Source organism: Pseudorca crassidens, chromosome 14, assembly GCF_039906515.1.
Source record: "Pseudorca crassidens isolate mPseCra1 chromosome 14, mPseCra1.hap1, whole genome shotgun sequence".
In the NCBI taxonomy this organism is placed as follows: domain Eukaryota; kingdom Metazoa; phylum Chordata; class Mammalia; order Artiodactyla; family Delphinidae; genus Pseudorca; species Pseudorca crassidens.
The window spans coordinates 31,886,611-31,906,848 of NC_090309.1; the positions used below are offsets into that span (position 1 = coordinate 31,886,611).

At 35.6% G+C, this 20,238-nt stretch overlaps 1 protein-coding gene across 9 annotated transcripts in view; it reads left to right on the forward strand.

Moving 5' to 3' along the window:
* Positions 1–19,804, forward strand: part of TIA1 (TIA1 cytotoxic granule associated RNA binding protein) — a 29,155-nt gene extending 9,351 nt beyond the window's left edge. The window contains exons 3-13 of one of the 9 annotated variants that reach the window (XM_067704791.1): positions 2,096–2,194; positions 2,914–2,968; positions 3,139–3,171; positions 4,313–4,400; positions 7,625–7,700; positions 13,097–13,205; positions 13,593–13,688; positions 13,800–13,884; positions 14,349–14,472; positions 16,041–16,183; positions 17,116–19,804. In XM_067704791.1, coding sequence (XP_067560892.1) covers positions 2,096–2,194; positions 2,914–2,968; positions 3,139–3,171; positions 4,313–4,400; positions 7,625–7,700; positions 13,097–13,205; positions 13,593–13,688; positions 13,800–13,884; positions 14,349–14,472; positions 16,041–16,183; positions 17,116–17,242 — 1,035 coding nt within the window. In that variant the 3' untranslated portion in view covers positions 17,243–19,804. The other 8 variants (XM_067704790.1, XM_067704793.1, XM_067704792.1 and 5 more) reach the window with 8 other exon arrangements.
* Positions 19,805–20,238: the final 434 nt, after the last annotated feature.

Below are 20,238 nucleotides of genomic sequence, written 5' to 3' on the forward strand. Positions count from 1 at the left end.
CGGACCGGGGCACGAACCCGTGTCCCCTGCATCGGCAGGCGGACCCTCAACCACTGCGCCACCAGGGAAGCCCCTAAAGTGTTTTCTTATCACATTTAATATCTGTATGCCTTTGGATAAAGAAGAAAAGATTTCTGTACCCTTAGAGAAAGATAAGAGGGAGAGATAGGGGACTATGATGGAGAATTTAAAACCAATCTTTCATCTGGGGCTCCTTCCTTATCTTAGTGATAGTATTTATGGAATGCCTGCTGCCTGTTATTTTAATGCTGATGCCTTATCACATGCTCAATAGAAACATTACAAAGCAGCTGTTATTCCTTTTTTTTATTATTTTATTTATTTACTTTTGGCTGCTTTGGTTCTTTGTTGCTGTGCGTGGCTTTCTCTAGTCAAGGCAAGCGGGGGCTACTCTTCGTTGCAGTGCGCGGGCTTCTCATTGCGGTGGCTTCTCTTCTTGCGGAGCATGGGCTCTAGGCACACGGGCTTCAGTAGTTGTGGCTCACGGGCTCTAGAGCGCAGGCTCAGTAGTTGTGGCGCAGGGACTTAGTTACTCCGTGGCATGTGGGATCTTCCCGGACCAGGGCTTGAACCCGTGTCCCCTGCATTGGCAGGCAGATTCTTAACCACTCTGCCACCAGAGGAGCCCTTCCTATTTAATATACACAGAAATGGGGCAAAGCAAGGATGTAAACCCAGATTGATCTGTTCTCTCCATAGGTCTGTAGGCTGCTATTCTCTCTGTGTCTGGGTCTTTCTAGATATTTGCCTGTTAAAGATCACTAGGCAAAATGTTAATGACTGCTGGACCTACAGAAAAGGCTAGCTAGGTTACCTCTGCCACTTTGTATAAATTTTGGATTTTCGTCACTCAAAGGCTTAGATTAACTATTCCTTCTCCTCCTCCTTATCATTATTTTATTATTATTAAAGTCTAAATCCTAGTCTTTTCACACTGATGCACTGATGTTCATATTTAGGAATTTTATACTCCCTAGAGTATAAAGGCTGATAATGTATATGCTTAGAATTTTTTTTTAATCTAAAAAGTAGTTGTTGTTTTTTTTCTGGGTACAAATTAAGTAAAATGAACATTCTTATTTATTTGATTGTCTTACTCTTAGGTGTAAGCCACTTTTCTAACCACATTCTGATGCCTGTCAACATTGATCTTGGTAATAGAATTCCCATTAAATATAACATTAGTTTGATTATACATTTTTAAAAACATTTTTATATTCTCTAATGTTTTTAAAGTAAAATAATGGAAGTTTCAATGTCATCAATTTTGTGGTTGCCTCCTTGCTCTAAAATTCTTTAAAATCATTGCCAGTGACTTTTTTTAACTGTTAATTGTGCTTGAAACAAAATGGCATATTTATTTCTTCTGTTATCATTCTAGTCTTTTGAATTAGTTTCTTATTTTAATAGTTCTGCTTAGGAGATTATGGAAAGAATTAAAAAGTCATTTGGTATTTTGTACTGATAGGTGTAAAATATTGGGTGTTTTTTCTGCTTCTTTAATTTAAAAGAAAACATCCAGGCTTCACCTGTCATCAGACCTCAACTACTTGGAACACCAGTAGAAAAGAGGAGAGAGGTTTTTTTTTTCTTTTTTGGCCGCATCACGGCTTGTGGGATCTTAGTTCCCTGACCAGGGATTGAACCTGTGTCCCCTGCAGTGGAAGCGTGGAGTCCTAACCATTGGACTGCCAGGGAATTCCCAAGAATTTTTATTTTTAAAAGATTTCTAAGCAGGCAAAAATTTTGATGTCAGAAAGTCCACATTCTAACACATATTCTAAAACTTTGCTTACCAGAGAACCTCTTCAGTTTTCAGAGCCTGTTTACTTACATTTTAGTAACAGGTTTAAGAAAGTTAATTAGAACACTTAGTCATTAATAAAAGATTAAATTATATATAGTAGTATAGTATAAGCTGTTGAAGAAGATAGCTTTCTATAAAAATAGTTCATTTTTTAGTGTTTACTGCCTTATCGAAACATTTACTTGCAGAAAAGACCCTTCATTCTCCATGGCCTGATACTGAGATGTATAAAACTTAAAATTGGCTTTTGTGTTTCTTCTTCAACAGACAGCTGGAAATGATCCATATTGTTTTGTGGAGTTTTATGAGCATCGTCATGCAGCTGCAGCACTAGCTGCTATGAATGGGCGGAAGATAATGGGTAAGGTAAGCTGTCATAATTAAAGAAGGTGACTTGCACTGGAGAATTCTAAGTTGTATACGGTTTTGTTTCCTTTTTAGAAGCATTATATTCGCTTTACAGAAAATGATCACATTTAATATTAAGAAGCTGGGATAAAGCAAATTAGAGGGTATGTTTATGTTAGTGTTCTTCATGGTGCCTTGCACATGGTAAATACTAAGATATTTGTTGAATTATTCAAGCTTTGATGAAAGATCTAGGAACATTGGATACTAATGGGGAAGAATAAAAGAAAAAAAATTTATTGGTACTTTAGAAAGGTTAGTTGAATGTTAACAAAGAAGTATGTATGGTTAGGATTTGTTAACATTATTTGCGTAAGTGTACGTTAAAAAATAAGTATTGAGGGCTTCCCTGGTGGCACAGTGGTAGAGAGTCCGCCTGCCGATGCAGGGGACACGGGTTCGTGCCCCAGTCCGGGAAGATCCCACATGCTGCGGAGCGGCTGGGCCCGTGAGCCATGGCTGCTGAGCCTGCGCGTCCAGAGCCTGTGCTCCGCAATGGGAAAGGCCACAACAGTGAGAAGCCCGCGTACTGAAAAAAAAAGAGTATTGAAATTTTGACCAGAAAGTTTGAATGCTTCATCTCAAACATATACGTATGTGTTCATAGATGCAAATCTTGTAATATCTGATTATTACCTTTATTTTTATGGAGTATAAATGTAGAAAAATTTTTTTAGGAAGTCAAAGTGAATTGGGCAACAACCCCCAGCAGTCAAAAGAAAGATACAAGCAGTAAGTATATTTTATACTCTTTGAACTTTTGTGTTTATTGTACATAGTAGTTTTATTGTAAAGCATATAAACATCATACATTTGCAGTAATGTTTTGATCGTTATCCTAAGATATGATTGAATGTGTTTGTGTTAATAAATTTAAGAACAAATCTAATCTTTGTCATCAGGTAGTACCGTTGTCAGCACACAGCGTTCACAAGGTAATTGTATCTTCTTAAACATAAAATGAAATCTCTTGAAAGGGTATTCACTAACCACCTGAAGTTTTTTTGTTTGATATTGGGGGGAGCGGGGAGGGAGGGGTCGTATTTCTATTTGTCTCTCTGGCAATATTTTTCCCCCTTTTTCCCACTGTTGACCAATTGTGGTTTGTCCACTACTTTGGTGGTATTTTAAGTTCTCTGATCCCCATTGATAGCAGCTGATGCCTTAGAAATACTTTCACCACTGAAGGGCAAGATACCCTTTTTCCTTGAGGTCATGATCTGTGCTTCATACCAGATCTTCTGATTGCTTGAGTTGCTCCTGAAACTGTGTTTCCCAAATGGCAACCCAATATGTTGCTTAAGGCCTGCCAAATAGGGGTAACTTTTCTTTCCAAATATACTTTGTCAGAATTGATATATGTCCATTTAAAGTGTTGATCCAACTATTTTGTATTTTTAAAGTGTTTCTTTTTTTTTGAGCATTGTCTTTTTAAGAAAACTTCACATATGGGAACGTTTTTTCTCTCCAGTGCTTTTTTAATGGCTCTGATATAAAGTGAAGGGATTACTGTTTTCATTCTGTTGCCTTCAGTCTTAGTTCACTTGCACATGGATTCACATAAACTGAATGGTGTAATGTCTGGGCAACCAAAACTGTTGGCTTTTGAGAAAACTGTCAAATACTTTAACATCAAACTGTTGCAATGCAAGGTATTTCTTTGATTGTTCTTCACAAAATATGGTTAAACCAAGTATATCACATAGGTAAACTGAATAAATGTAAATAAGTACTATTAGAATGGTAATGAAGTCATAAATATATATATATATTTTTTTGCAAAACTTATCATTATTAGTTTATTTTCTTAGACCAGTATAATAATTGGCTATAAGTAGAAATATAACTGTCAGTTTCCCATTAGATATATCATAGTCCCTAGGAGAATCTTTCCTGTATTGTCACCTTGATTCATTATGTTTAAAACTGATAGGATTTGTCTAGGTATAGGATAGTGTTATACTTTACTATAATCCATAAATTATTTTAAGAATACTTTACTGAATAGATTTTAGCATTTTTTTAAATTCTAAAATTATATTTTTCTTTTCACTTCCCCTTCCTTCCCCTTATAAGATCATTTCCATGTCTTTGTTGGTGATCTCAGTCCAGAAATTACAACTGAAGATATAAAAGCTGCTTTTGCACCATTTGGAAGAATATCGTAAGTAACAGAAGATAAATTTAAAATGCTTTATATTAGAAACAATCTTACATAGAAGTAATTTGAAAATCTATTGTGAATTTTGGACATTAATTTTAACACTTGAATGTGATGTATTAATATTCACTTGAATAAGTGTATTGTTTAGAGACTATTCAAGCAGTTAACAGCCAAAGATTATTTTCCCATTGATAAATAAATCTTTGGTCTTCAATTATCTTAGAACTCTTTTTCAATTAGCGTTAGCTTTTAAGAGACAAATGTGCTGTTGTGCATATTGTTTCTTATATGAGTGTCTTGCTAGCTTGGTCATAATCTTTAGTGAACTTGTGCTATGACTAAGGAATTTAGACCCTTTGGCACTTCTATGATACCATGCATTTTCTGTTAATATATTTTAACAAAAAGAAACCTTAACAATTCAACCCAAAACGCAGTTATTAAATGTTAATTCCCAGGTATCTATCCTTTTGTTGTTGCTATTAACAATAATAATAATGCCTTTTAGTGTTTTGTGAAGCACTGTCTTGCTTGCATTTGTTATTAATTGTATAGTTTAGGCCTTTTATAAAAAGGTCACTCAAGGAGTATTCATCATAAAAGAACTTTATATTTTGAAAAGCATGCCTGTAATAGAGTAAGAATAATAAGTTGATGATTGCACTTTCTTAGAAGTAATCGTTGAATTTAGAAAACAAAATTTTTAGAGTTTCTCGTTGCTTTATTATTGTTATTCCAGCTAGAAGAGTAAGCAAAAGGAAATGTTAGCTTTGGTTTGGTTTGATGAACAGACCAACAACAGAGATGAGAAGGAGACTGGACAGTAAAAGCTGGTGGTATTGGTGTTGAATTTTGGAAGTTTTCGTTTGAAGAGTTTTAGTTCATTGGTAGGAGGATGAAAATGCATAGTGACCAAGGAATGACCATAAGTAAGGGGCCAACTTTAAAGGCAGTCACACGATTAGGGTTTACAAGTAGACTCTTCTGTTAGGTGACATTTTTCTTTGTCTCTTAGAACTGACTTTAGGAAAATAAAGTTCTAATTTCGTGACTGTTCCTTTTAATCTGTTTTAGGGCTTTGATTATGGTTATCTGGCTTTCTAGCTGGCTTTCAAATATCTAGATTGGAAAGGTCTTAACCTTTGGCCTCTCAAAGTTTCTGTAAATCTCTGTATGCAAAATTTTATGCTTGCTTTCATTTTGGTGTGGAGTATCTTTGTAAGTTTTATCCTATTTTCAGATTAGTCACAGGGCCATAAAAGATTAAAGAACTCTGATATAGATCTTTGCTGCTTCTTCCTTAGAGAATCCTTTCAGATATAAGTACGCATTAAATATATTTCAAGGCTAACATTTCCTGAAACTTACCTTTAAAAAGAAAAGGCTTTTCTAACATTTTAACAGATTAAATGCTATTTTATTAAATGTTTCGATTTTGATTGCAGTAGCTTTTCTGAAAGCATGGGAATTTTAGTTTGGCATTAGATAAAGATTGTTTAACAATTGGTGACTTTAAGTTAAATGACATTCAAATTTTAGTAATTTCATTACTTTTTAATCAAGGATCAATAATTTCTTTTTGTTAAATATGTTGGTATCATAATTATAGTCTAGATTTTCTTAGAGTCAACTATGATTACTGATGTATATATCATTTTTCCTTGGTAAGGCCTTTAAGTTTTATAATTTTCAGTCGAGATAATGTCTAAGCTTTAGGCTACCCAGAGAGTTAGTGTTTCTAAATTTGAAGGAACCATTTTCAGTTGGTAGCATCATTTCCTGATTTTTTTCAATGAAAGGAGATACGTTGATAAATATATATATTGAAAGGTTCTCATGATAGTCAAGTATTCCCCATAGAGATCCTACAACAGTGCTTGCTTTATAAAAGGTGTGTAGTAAATGTTGGCCTATTAAAATATTTAGTATATAAAATATAGTACTTTCTTTCCCTAATTTACATAGCTTAAACTTTTCCTGTTCCTTGAATTTAGGGTAGTCTAACAAATTTTGCTATAGAAATGAATCAGCTACAAATTAAATGCATGTGTACCATACAGATAATTTTAATAAGTATTTTTACATATTGAGAAGTGGCTTGCATTAGTTTTCCCCTTTCACCATCACCTCTTTGTCATTTTGACCCTAAACACTTAATAAATCACTCCTAAATTGATCAAAATATGCTTATGTATACTTTAATATAAAATTATATTGCATGGCTTTCTGACTTGGGTTTTTGTTGTAAAAGTGCCTGTTTTGTTCATGTGTCCTGAGAGAACAAGCATTGTGACATACCTGGCTAACTTAAAAGCAGATTGCCTGTGAAGCACAATTTGAGTCCAATTTTTTGAGGTATGGAGTTTTAGCTATCATGGCTGGGTTTTTTACTCAATCTCAAATAATAGGGCTCTGGTTATTTTGCAGAGTATCTCTGAAGAATGGACAGAATTGCCCTGGCTAACTACAAGCTACGGTTCACAGTGGATAAATGTTGGCGTGCTTTTTTACTTTCTGACTTTTTAAAATTTTGCTTTTATATCTTATAGTTTCCAATCAATCTTATATGATTGCTATTTTAGAATTTAGTGTAAAATCTTCTCTTATATAAAACTAAATATAGTTTAGTATAAAACTAAAGTGTGTGTCTAGTATTTTTCTTCAATGATTTAACATTTCTGAAAAGTCAAGTTCTCAAAATTTACCCATAGTCCGGAAGGGGGGTATGAACTGATCTGAGAAAATGAAAAAATTTAATTAATTTAGGGAATATACAACTTTTCCATTCTTTTAGTTTCCAGTTTTCTATTTTAATTTTTTAATGATTAGGTAGTAAGTATATAGTGTCAAATAGCAAATTATAAATTGCATGGTTAAAGAAAGCCATTCATTTAGTGTACCTGTGAACCCTATAAGTTAAGTAAAATTCATGTGAATAGCTGCTTTTACCATGCTTAATATTTAAAAATTTAAAAACTTTTTAAAGTGGGAGGCAGTTTCTGTACAATGTATACATATATATTTAAGAAGTTATTGATTTGCATGTTTATAAAATTAAGCTTCATTTGCTAATACATGATAAATTTTATAGAATAAAAGGTGAATTTGCATTAAAGGTTCATTTTAATGAAGATGAAACATGAAAATGAGTTGTGTATGAAATTCTCACTTGATATCCAGAGGAGAGTTTGCAAACCTAAACTTCCGATTGTTTCTGATTTCAGAGATGCCCGAGTGGTAAAAGACATGGCAACAGGAAAGTCTAAGGGATATGGCTTTGTCTCCTTTTTCAACAAATGGGTGAGCTAAATAAATAAAAAGTGCATGTGTGGTGCTTTAAGAGTAAAGGATAAAAATATTCATTTGTTTCGATTGTTAATCATTTTCCTCATCTGCCATTTGTTCATTTCACTGATAATTAATACCCTTAATATCTTTTTTCTCCTGTTTGGTCATTTAGTCAGCATTTATTTAGCGCCTGATGCATGCAAACTACTGATAAAATGTTTTCAGAATATAGAAAGTAGAGTTGTTTAAATCATCAGCCAAAGTTAGATATTGACTATCTCATTTATATATTTAATTCATTATGTCCCTGTTTCATATTCCCATGGTAATTCAAACATAGCTAGTGTGATAACTCAAGGTTCCAAACAATTAAATGCAGAGATAATCACATTTCTAAAAATACAGGGATGGATGGTAGGAGAATTTAATGCACTAATCCTGGAGTATACACTAAGGTTTCATTAACCTTAGATTTTATTGTATTGCCTCTATGTTACGACTGTTGTTTGCCAACGATTACTACAAAAATATTGTACTTTCTGTGTAAGAGTGCCTTAGAATGAGCCATTAAAATTTTTGATAATATAAAATTATTTTAGAAAGAATTTTCTTACTTTAGTAAATAGAGTATTTGAAATAGATATCATTTCTTGATGACTTCAGGTCAAATTTATGAGCATCATTCTGAGTCTTTTAAAAATACACCCATAAAAAAAAAAATACACCCGTTCGCAGTTATGCCAAATAGTGTCAAATTGTCTTGTTTTTTTCTAGTTCCTGTCTGCTTACATTGAAACTGTTTGGTTATTCCTCCCTATGAACTCTTACTATCCAGATGCTTGCTATAGCAGCCAGCTTGCAACCATTTTGCCCCAAATCTACTTTTCAAATAAAAAAGTCTGCCCTAAAAATGTTTACATGGCTTATAAGTTAAGGCAAAAGAGGGTAGAATGCACTGTAATGGTATGTCCGCTGTTTGCACAGTAACATCATATCTTGCAATCACATTGTTTAAATGTATAGCTATCATCTTCCTCTCATGAAGTGAAAATGTCTTCTAAGGAGTAGGTTAGCCTAAGAGGTCAGGAAAAATCCGTATATTAGAAGAAAAGTTGCACATGGTAAAGCATATTGAGAGGTGAAGGGGTAAGAGCTCCGTCATGTATGTGTCCCATCTACCAAGTATAAGATGAGATAAGGAAATAAAAACTATGAGAATGTAGCTGGTTCTCAAAGCTTTACTGTTAATCACAGCATAATATTTAGGAAAGGTAGAAAAATACCTCATACAATGGATTGATAGCCACAATTAGTATGAGTTCCTTAAAGGATTGATAAATAGGATATTAGTGTCTTGTGCTACTTGGGGAAATAGGTTGAGGGCTTTGGGTTGACTAAGAGCTCATTTTTTCCATTTGAGATTATGGAATATATACCCCTGCTATATGAAAGTCACTATTTAATGCATATTTAGTATGAAAGTCGGATAGCAAACGATGTCTGTGTGTGGCCTCTGGAGTTAGCCAGAGATGGATTGTAATCCTGACAATCATCATATGATAGGTGTAACTTAGAGTAAGTGATTTAATGTGATCTTCCCAAATTTATATTTCACTCTCTGTACATTTGGGATATGTGATTGGCAGGCATTCTCAGTGCCACAGCACCGACTGACATTACCCCTGGCTTCCTTGCCTCTTCCTGTGTTGTGTGTGCTAGGCAAACTCCAGTACTGGTTGAACATAACCTCTCTGCTTACTCTGAAGTAATTGAGTATTGATAGAGAAAAACTGAGTCAATGGTTTTGCTTCTAATTTAATGGTCACACATTAGATAGATGAGTACATGTTACTGTCTTTGCAAACCTGTGTTTCTCTAGTAAATATGATTTCCTGTTCTTTGATAACTACTTCATGCCCCCTCATTTCTCCTCGGATATTCCTCACTTTTCTCCATCACCACCCTGAGCTTCAGCTGAGAAAATAGAAGCTATCATACAGGAATTCCCTGAGCTTTCAACCACCAAACCTACATTAAATGCACTCACCTTCTCCCTCTTCCTCCTATTACAGTGGAGGAAAGGTCCTGTAAAAGACCAAATCACTTATGATTGGGGTCCCACCACTCCGTCCTTTTTAAGGACTTTGATCACGTGGTTATTCTGGGTTTTTTTCCCGACTAAAGGTTTATTGAGATATAATTCACATACCATAAAATCCACTCATTTAAGGTATATACCTCATTGGTTTTTAGAATATTCACAGTTATGCAGCTATCACCACAATTTTAGAATACTTTCATGACCCTGAAAAGAAACTACATACTCATTAGCAGTCACTAGCTTTTTTCTTCTACACCCTCTCCCCTCAGCCTTGAGCAACTATTAAATCTACCTTCTGTCTATATAGATTTCCCTGATCCAAACATTTTTTATAAATGGAATTGTATAATATGTGCTCTGCTTGTTCTTTTGTCCTGTGTCATCAGTCTTTCCCTCTTCACTGAATCATTCCCATCAACCAAAAAAACATGTTCTGATGTCTCTTAATAAACTTAACCCCATATCCCTTCCTTATCTGTATCCCTATTTCTCTTAATAATTCAGACTCCAACTTCTCAAAAGAGTTGTTTGCACGTTCTTCCACTTCTTTGTCTCCCACTCACAATACGCATACCCCCCACAGAAAAAATTTTCCCTCTTCTGTGAGCAAGTAATTGTATTTGTTTTCTAGGGCTGCTGTATCAAAGTAGCTGAATGACTTAAAACAACAAAAATTTATTCTTTCAAAGTTCTGAAGGATAGAAGTCCAAAATCAAGTTGTCATCATGGCCATGTTCCATCAGAAGACTGTGGAAGAATCCTTCTTTCCCTCTTCTTAGTTTCTGGTGGTGACTGGCAGTCTTGGTATCCTTGGCTTATAGCTGCATCACTCCAGTCTCTGCCTTGGTCTCCACATGGCCTTCTTCCCTCTGTGTGTGTCCACATTAGCTTCTCCTCTTCTTACAACGGCCCTTCTTAAAGGGCCCACCCTAATTTGTATTGACCTCATCTTAACTAATACATCTGCAAAGACCCTATTTCCAAATAAGGTCACATTCACAGTTATGGGCAGGGTAGATAGGACTTCATATAAATTTAAGAGACACAGTTCAACCCACAACAGTAATTAAACATCGTATGGAGCTCAGACTTGTTAGTGTGGTAAGCAATATTTGTTTTTTTTTAAGAATATGCATTTCCTTTTTATGTGTCTCAACAGCTTTTAGTTTGCCTGTTCTTTTGTGCTAGTTTAAGCTGACATTTGACATATGCAAACCAAAGCTGAACCCCATCTACTTTTCACTGTACTCTTTTTTTTTAGTAAGTTTATTTTTTTGTATATTTATTTATTTTTGGCTGCGTTGGGTCTTCGTTGCGGTGCACGGGCTTTTCATTGCGGTGGCTTCTCTTGTTGCAGAGCATGGGCTGGAGGTGCGCGGGCTCAGTCGTTGTGGCTTGCAGGCTCTAGGTGTGCAGGCTCTAGAGCGCAGCCTCAGTAGTTGTGGCATACAGGCTTAGTTGCTCCGTGGCATGTGGGATCTTCCCGGACCAGGGCTCGAACCCATGTCCCCTGCATTGGCAGGCAGATTCTTAACCACTGCGCTGCCAGGGGAGTCCCTTTCAGTCTGCTCTTAAGCTGGCTTTTGTTCTTACTCTATACCAGCACTACCCTTTTCAAGTTCACCTCTTGACTTCTGCTTGCTTGACCCTGACAGTAGTTTGTTTTTTTGTTTTTTTGTTTTTTTGTTTTTTTGTGTGGTACGCGGGCCTCTCACTGTTGTGGCCTCTCCCGTTGCGGAGCACAGGCTCCGGACGCGCAGGCTCAGCGGCCATGGCTCACAGGCCCAGCCGCTCCATGGCATGTGGGATCTTCCCGGACCGGGGCACGAACCCGTGTCCCCTGCATCGGCAGGCGGACTCTCAACCACTGTGCCACCAGGGAAGCCCCTGACAGTAGATTTTTGAGGGTTTCTTCCTTCATCACTGGCTATTCCTTCTTAGTCACCTTAGCTATTGATCTCTCCTTTACCCAGATTTCAGATTTTGCTGTTTTTCAGGACTCTATCCCAGGATGCGTTCTTCTCTCTAGTCTTTCTTCATGACTCTGAATCTTATATCTCCAGCTCCGTTTACTTCACACTTACTAACAAATGGTCTTCATTTAGATGTCTTACAGATATCTCAAACTTAATGTGTCTTAAATCATCTTTGTTTCTTCCTCAAACTTGTTGCCCTCCTCCCTCCCAGTCTTCTCATTTCCATTAATGCTAGCACTATCCTCCCTACTGCCCAGGCAAAACCTAGGAATTATCTTTGATTCCTGCCCTTTGGCTTACTGTGCACATCCCTCCCCACCAATTCTCTTGACTCTTCCTTTAGATTACATCCACTGCTACTGCATTAGGCCTGGTTACCGACTGTTTTTTTAATTTGGATATTGCATTAGTCTCATAAAGAGTCTTTTTCCTTTTACTATCTCCCCAAACTGTTCTCCTTCTTAAAACATAAGAATGGCCTTCTTAAAACATAAATCGATCATGATAATCTTTCTTAAAATAATCAGTTTTTTCCTCTGGCACTTTTCCTTTTTTGCACACTAGATTCCATTAAAACTAGTCATCTTTCACATGCTTCTTTAAGATGCGTACCAGACACTTTCCTGCCTTAACACACCTTGCAGTGCTTTTCCCTCTATCAGGAACACCCTGGTGTTTGGACTTTTCTAGCTCCTCTTCCTCTCTATTTCAGCTTAAATGTCATTTCAGAGACCTTCCCTAATCATGCTGCTCTAAAGTAGATTCCCATGCCTGTATCTCAGCATGGGATATTCTCTCTCTCAACCTTTTGTTTCTGTCATGGCATTTACCACAATCTGTAATTACTTTATTTGTCCCCCGCAAAAGAATGTAAGTTCTGTGGCAGCAGAGACCATGTCTACCTCATTGACCAACGTTTCCCTAGCACTTAACCTGCTGTCTAGGACATGACAGCTGTTCAGTATTTACTTGTAAGATGAATGAGAAACCAAACACTGTCATTAAAAGCATGTTGGATTGTATAAAGTGCAATTTTCATCCATAATAGTATGGGTTGTTCCATGCACTTTACAATGGCTACCTCAATAAGGGCTTTTGGGCTCGAGTCTTTCAGGTGATTAACATTCCCAAAGTCTGATACCCAAGTAAAAGAAAGATAGTTTAAAAGCACCATTGTGTTTTAGGAAAGCTGTCATATATTGTGTATTTCACAAAGCTTTTCATTCAAAAAACATTTGTGAAAAGCAACCATGAGTTTTCTCTATTGCTAACAATTGTTTAACGTCAACTAATAGTGGCTTCTTTGTCATTTCTAATGTTGTGTGGAACAGGATGCTGAAAACGCCATTCAACAGATGGGTGGCCAGTGGCTTGGTGGAAGACAAATCAGAACTAACTGGGCAACCCGAAAGCCTCCAGCTCCAAAGAGTACATATGAGTGTAGGTGAATTGGAGAAGAAAAGGAAATGTGGAATTTTGGAGGAAAATACACTAGATTTTAAATGTTAGAGCTGTTCCCGGAGACTTATTGCAGAAATAGATGAGAAGCAAATCAAGACTACTGTTCAAAAATGTACTTAGTTTTCATTTTTGTAATTATAAATAATAAATTATATCTCTAATGTCAAGTCTCCTGTTAAATAGAGAATATTGAGTAATTTTTAGACATTCTTGGGGGAGGTTTAATCCTCAGTCAAATGTAATATGTATTAAATAAGCATTTTGATCAAGGTAAATATTACCATTACAGTAGTGTAGTTAATGTTGCTTTACTCTTTCTGAACATTTTATTTAATGAATTAAAAATATTAAATTTTTCCTCTCCAGCAAACACCAAACAGCTATCATATGATGAGGTCGTAAATCAGTCTAGTCCAAGCAACTGTACTGTGTATTGTGGAGGTGTCACTTCTGGGCTAACAGGTATGGGGGCTTTACCTATGTGGCATCTCGAGATTAATTTTTAAACTAAAAGGCTTGGTATTTGTAGGATTTTAATGCGGGTTTTTTTTTTTTTTTTTTTTTGTCTAACAGAACAACTAATGCGTCAGACTTTTTCGCCATTTGGACAAATAATGGAAATTCGAGTCTTTCCAGATAAAGGATATTCTTTTGTTCGGTAGGGGTGGCTTTTAAAAAAATGTTTCCCCCCAGATCATTTTTGAACATTTAACTTAGTGGTTTTCTTTAAAATTTACTTTGGTTATAAAGAAATAAAAATTTCTCTAGTGTTTATCGTATTTGCCACTTTTTTAATAGCTCCCTCCTTCCAACACAAGGCAAATAAAACATTCTGTTAAAAGAAATTTCCCCAGAACTATAAGATCTTGGAGGGGGAAAAAAAAATGAAAATATGCCATTTTATTGATTCTTTTATATTAACTTCCTGTTATATTTCAGGCTTAGTTTGATTTTTAAAAATAGGTTTTATTCATAAGCACTTTAAACTATTTATTTTTAACATCTTTATTGGAGTATAATTGCTTTACAATGTTGTGTTAGTTTCTGCTGTATAACAAAGTGAATCAGCTATATGTATACTAAACAATTTATATTGGTAATTCTTAATATTATTTTCAATAGGTTCAATTCCCATGAAAGTGCAGCACATGCAATTGTTTCTGTTAATGGAACTACCATTGAAGGCCATGTTGTGAAATGCTACTGGGGCAAAGAAACTCTTGATATGATAAATCCCGTGCAACAGGTGAGAAGGTTCTTGACTTTGCAGAGTAATTGCTGGGCTAATAGGTATTTTTAAATGAAATTGTTGATAATCGTCATTAATGCTTCTAGCTAAAATGATAGCATATAAGGGCTCTTCATGTATTATAGTTCCAGAGTAGTGGTTCATGGATGCAGGGGTGACATGATGAATGTGACCACCTCGATTGACTCATGCTCACACAGTGGATTTTAAAATGCTGCAACAAACTTAACAGGGTATTAAATTTTTTCTAATACTTAGTAGATTTATTCACATACTATTTGGAGGACTCACAAGCATGTTTTTTTAAAATTATTATTTATTTATTTATTTATCTATCTATCCATCCATCCATCCATCCATCCATTTTTGTTTGCATTGGGTCCTTGTTGCTGCGCGTGGGCTTTCTCTAGTTGCGGCGAGCGGGGGCTACTCTTCGTTGCATGCACGGGCTTCTCACTGCAGTGGCTTCTCTTGTTGCAGAGCATGGGCTCTAGGCGCGGGGGCTTCAGTAGTTGTGGCACATGGGCTTAGTTGATCCGCGGCATGTGGGATCTTCCCGGACCAGAGCTTGAACCCGTGTCCCTGGCATTGGCAGGCAGATTCTTAACCACTGCGCAACCAGGGAAGTCCTCACAAGCATGTTTGATTCAGTTGAAACAAAAGCTATGAATATATTTAGGACCTTGGCATTTTCTTCCAGATTTTGCTGCCTTTGTTTTTCCAGGCAGTTCTAGTGGTTCAAACTTGATCCCACAAACATTTCTATGAGGAAATGGAGCATCAAGATAGGAGTAAGAAAATCCTAAACTATATAACTTTCTTAAGTAAACTGAATATAGGAATAAATAGTCCTTATCTTCCCTATCTTCCCTAGCTAAAGGAAACGGTCATATGTATAATTTACAAAACACCCAAACATTATCCTGAGTTTAATAACCCTAACCCTAACCTGCAGCCTTACAAAGAGTATGCCATTTAGAGCATCATTGTAGAGTTAAAGCAGTATAACCTCACTTTTTTTTTTATTAGCCGTGACTTCATAAACTTTTCTTTGTCCTTTAGTGTTTTCTTTTTAATATATATATAAATTTATTTATTTTATTTATTTATTTTTGGTTGTGTTGGGTCTTTGTTGCTGTGCACGGGGTTTCTCTAGTTGCCACAAGTGGGGGCTACTCTGTTGAGGTGCGCGGGCTTCTCATTGCGGTGGCTTCTCTTGTTGCAGAGCACGGGCTCTAGGCACGCAGGCTTCAGTAGTTGCAGCACACGGGCTCAGTAGTTGTGGCTCACAGGCTCTAGAGCACAGGCTCAGTAGTTGTAGCGCCCGGGGCTTAGTTGCTCTGCATCATGTGGGATCTTCCCAGACCAGGGATCGAGCCTGTGTCCCCTGCATTGGCAGGCGGATTCTCAACCACTGCGCCACCAGGGAAGCCCTGTCCTTTAGTTTTAATTGTAATTATGGCCCTATGTGTTATGGCTATGTATTTGTGGTGTATTAGGACTGTATATGCCCCTATAACTTTAAATAATATTAAATTATCTGTTACAATTTTACTTAATAGCAGAATCAAATTGGATATCCACAAGCTTATGGCCAGTGGGGCCAGTGGTATGGGAATGCACAACAAATTGGCCAATATATGCCTAATGGTTGGCAGGTACCTGCATATGGAATGTATGGCCAGCCATGGAACCAGCAGGGATTTAAGTAAGCATACTTGTTCTTTTCCTTTATTATTAGCCTTTGAAAATGTCAAGAACTTGGGAAGAGATTTTAAGTAATTAGTAGATAATGTGCCTTCTTTCTAAAGCATCGCCTTTGAAAGACTTAGAGAGGTTTTTACTTTATAGTTTTAAGTGAATATCTAAAATTTTGCCTAGAAATGTGTTGTCTTGATTTATAACCAGCGTTATGAGAATTTTGGTAATGCTTGGCAATGAATCAACAAATATTTAAGTAAGGAAATAACTTAATAGTTGCTAGGCTTATTGGATACAGTTATTTTGATCCTAATTGCTTTATTCATTATGCTTTTTTTTGTGGAAGAGGGTTTATTCATACATTGTTATATGAAAGCTTCTTTATACATCCTGAATTACAATTTTACTTAAATTTCTGAAAAACAAACTGGAAATTAAAACGCTTTGCCATTTTTATTAAAAAGAATCTTGTAATGTTGAGAAAATTTATGAGTTTACATATACTAATAATTACCTTAATTTCTTCTTTGAGTAATATAAATACAAGTCCGTATCATGCCAAATGATCACGTTTCCTTCAGGTAGTGGCTTGTTCAACATATGTCAAACTCCAGATGGACAGTTTTCTGAGATTAGAGATGAGTTTTTCTGAGTTCAAGGGAATAAATGTTTATAGATAAAGGATATTTTCTTAGCTATAATTAAACTAACAGAATTAAACTGTACAAATTAAAGCTACAAGGATGCTTGTTTTTAAAAGAAAAAAGCTTTTGCCTTTGCTTTCTCTGGCATAACAGTTATTCTTATATTTGGGCTTAAGAAAAAGGATATTTCCCACGTATGTGTTATTTATTCTTGGCATTATTTATTCTTGGCATTACATTTTATTTTAACCAGTGGATTTCCCCTCCCCTCTGCTTCTTTCACGTTCTGCACCAGTCAGACACAGTCTTCTGCACCGTGGATGGGACCAAATTATGGAGTGCAGCCGCCTCCAGGACAGAATGGCAGCATGATGCCTAATCAGCCTGCAGGGTATCGAGTCGCAGGGTATGAAACCCAGTGAAAAAGGACTCCAGAATCTAAAGCCAGTGGCTTAAGGCTACAGGGAGTGTAGTAAAGCCGTTGTTTACTTAAAGATTTATCAAATCAGTCAGTGCAAATGTCAGATACAATGTATTTATTTAAAAGATTCATTTTTTAATCATGAAATTACTTACCATCCGCATTGTTTTAAAAAGAAACAATATGCTGGATGTCTGCCAATTTTTGCCTTCATTACCTTTTTTGATAAAGTTTCTCAAATCCTTGTTTCAAATACAAATGCAGGGATTGCTGCCACTTTTTTAAAATTGAGGCAGAAAATTGCACAATGTTGAACTTTTTTCCACTGAAGTAGTGTGCAGTTCTAGTTTGCATTCCTGATATGATTTAAAACATGTAATATAAAGATGTAAAAAAAAAAGAAAAAAGGAAAACCAAAACTGTGCAGAGTCTAGAAGTTCTTTGTAATCTTCAGCTTATGCACAATTCTATTTTAGGTTTTTTTGAAATAGGCATTGTTTGAGCTGTCCCATCTCCACTGTTTTCCCTTTGGGGTTTTTTAATATAAGTTATTAGTTTACATCATTTTTGTATCTACATTTTTTTCACAAATTTGTCTTGCCTTATTAAAGTTCTATGAAATATACTTAAATGGAAAAAAATGATCTTTAGATTGAAAACTTTTCTCAGATGGATTGATAATTGCATTCATCTTGTGTTTTATATGAGAAGGTGCCTCAAGAATTCCCTGTTGAATTTGTTTAAAAGGGTTTTTATCTTCTGTGATAAACTTTGCTGTGTACCAGGAAATATAAAAACAAAAACTTGTTACTAAAGAAAATCTCTGAAATGTGATAAGTTCTTATGGACCCATGTTAATTTCATGTGTCAACTTCTACATTTACATGTATCATTTCATTATGTAAAATGTTTTAGCAATTTAATATTTTGCACAGTTAGCAAACTTTGTATGTCATTTCCTCCTTAAAGGCATCATGCAGAGTTGACAGGAGATTTATAAGGTTTTGTTTGCATGTGAATATCAAATACACACTTTGGTAGTCTTTGAATACAAAGTCATCTGCTCTTGTTTTTCAAGAACTTTGAGACACAAAGTTGTATGTAAAGAAATATATTAATTTGCCATATCCTAGTTATATTTACTCAAAAAGAGTAAATCAACTTGATTTTAATATGTACAAATGATAGCTGTGAAACTGTAGAATATCCTTATGTCAGGCTTGGGGTTTCTTGTGAACTCCAAAATTAGCCTGAATGACCGCCGGGCAAAGCATTTTTTAAATGTTCAGAGGCCAAGAGATAAACAAACAAACAAACCGTGAAATCCTACCTCCTTAACCAGCCTTCAAAGAGGAGAATCCTCAGTGCAATCATTACTTTGATTCTTTTGGTACCTGTTTTCCTGGAGTTCCCAATTTTATTATTTTGGGGTGGCTCCGAGCATTAAGAGGTTTAATCTTTGATGGCATTGTTCTAGTTTTGAAATTTCTAGTATATTTCAGTCTCTTAGAAGAATTGTGGGAGATTTTGTTTTGTTTTGTTTTCAGCGAAAGTCACAAACTCTCCTCTTCTTTGACTCACAAAGGGGAAGGGTCCCCAGTATACATATTTGGATGCTTGGTTGTTTTTAAGACCAGAGAGCTCCTGGTGTCTTATTTAGGAACAGAAAAGGCCCATGGAATCCTAAGAGTTTCCTGGCCTGTATCCTCCAGGTAGGAGCAGATGACTCTAAGCTGGTCTCTAAGCCAATACTCCTGTAAACCAGAGCCCAGGAAAGACAGCTCATAAATGTATAATTCTCTGGAGCTCAATTCTATGCAGTTGTACTGATGTTTCATCAAGTCACTGTGTATTTTCTAAGTGTTGATACATTAAAAGTTGCTTTATGGAAGATGAGTAAATTTTTTAAACACTTGGAAATTTTATTTCCTTGTTAATTAACCTTCTACAGATCAGGGCATGCAACCAAAAGCAGCTTAAATACTCAAAAAAAAGTAACAGGATGCTGTTTTTAGATTCTTCTGGTTTGTGTTCCTATTTTAGGACCCTCACTTTTCTCTTATTCAAAAGTATTTTATGTCCTATACATCTGTGGATTGCAGGGTAAATTATTTGGGCATAAATAATCCAAGCAAAAGTATAGTTCTTCTTTCATCTTGACTATCTCAAGAAATAACACTTTTTATTAGCCAATATTTTCTTATTGCACAATTCTAAAATGTACATTGACTACTTTTTGAGAAGAAAGTAGCATTACTCAAAGGCTTATTACTACTGAACAAATTTGCAATTCAGGAACATTGCTAACTTTGCTTTAAATCTTACTCTCAGTGTTAAATCATTTTAAAAATTTACAGTCTAAAAATCATACTGGTATTAGTATCAGGTAAGGAAATTAAAGTTTTTTAAATGGATTCATTCTCTGCAATATGCATTCAGATTTTACTTTAAAATACATCTGGTACTGTAAAGAACCTAAAGTGGTTCACACTTAATGGGTCATTAATCCAGTATTCTTTGCCCTGACTGTTTGGATATTAAAGTTCCTTTATGTTTTCTATAACCTTTGGGATCTTCTTGCAGTGATTATTGTGTGTGAGAGACTTTTTTTTCTTTTTGGTCTAGTCATATTGTTATATTCACTCTGGTATTTGTTAGATTTCTTTTTAATCTTATTTCAGAAACCATGGTTTGCATCGGGTTAGTTTGATACCACAAAGAATTGCTGTAGATTTAACTCACTATGAAATCAGGATCTCATTTTCCTTGTTAATATTCTCTCCCTGTTGAAAATGAGATTCACATTCTAGTTTTATTCTTCTCCTGTTTTGTTCCTGTGCTTACTCAGCTTCCTTTTGTATGTGTTAGAGTTCTATTACTTTTGAGAAGGCAGTTGATAAGGACTAGTTTGCATACACAAAGAGAGTTAAGTTTACCAAGAGCTACAGGGTGCTCTTGAGGTTACAGTTGAATTGGAAAAATAAAATGTGTTTGTAG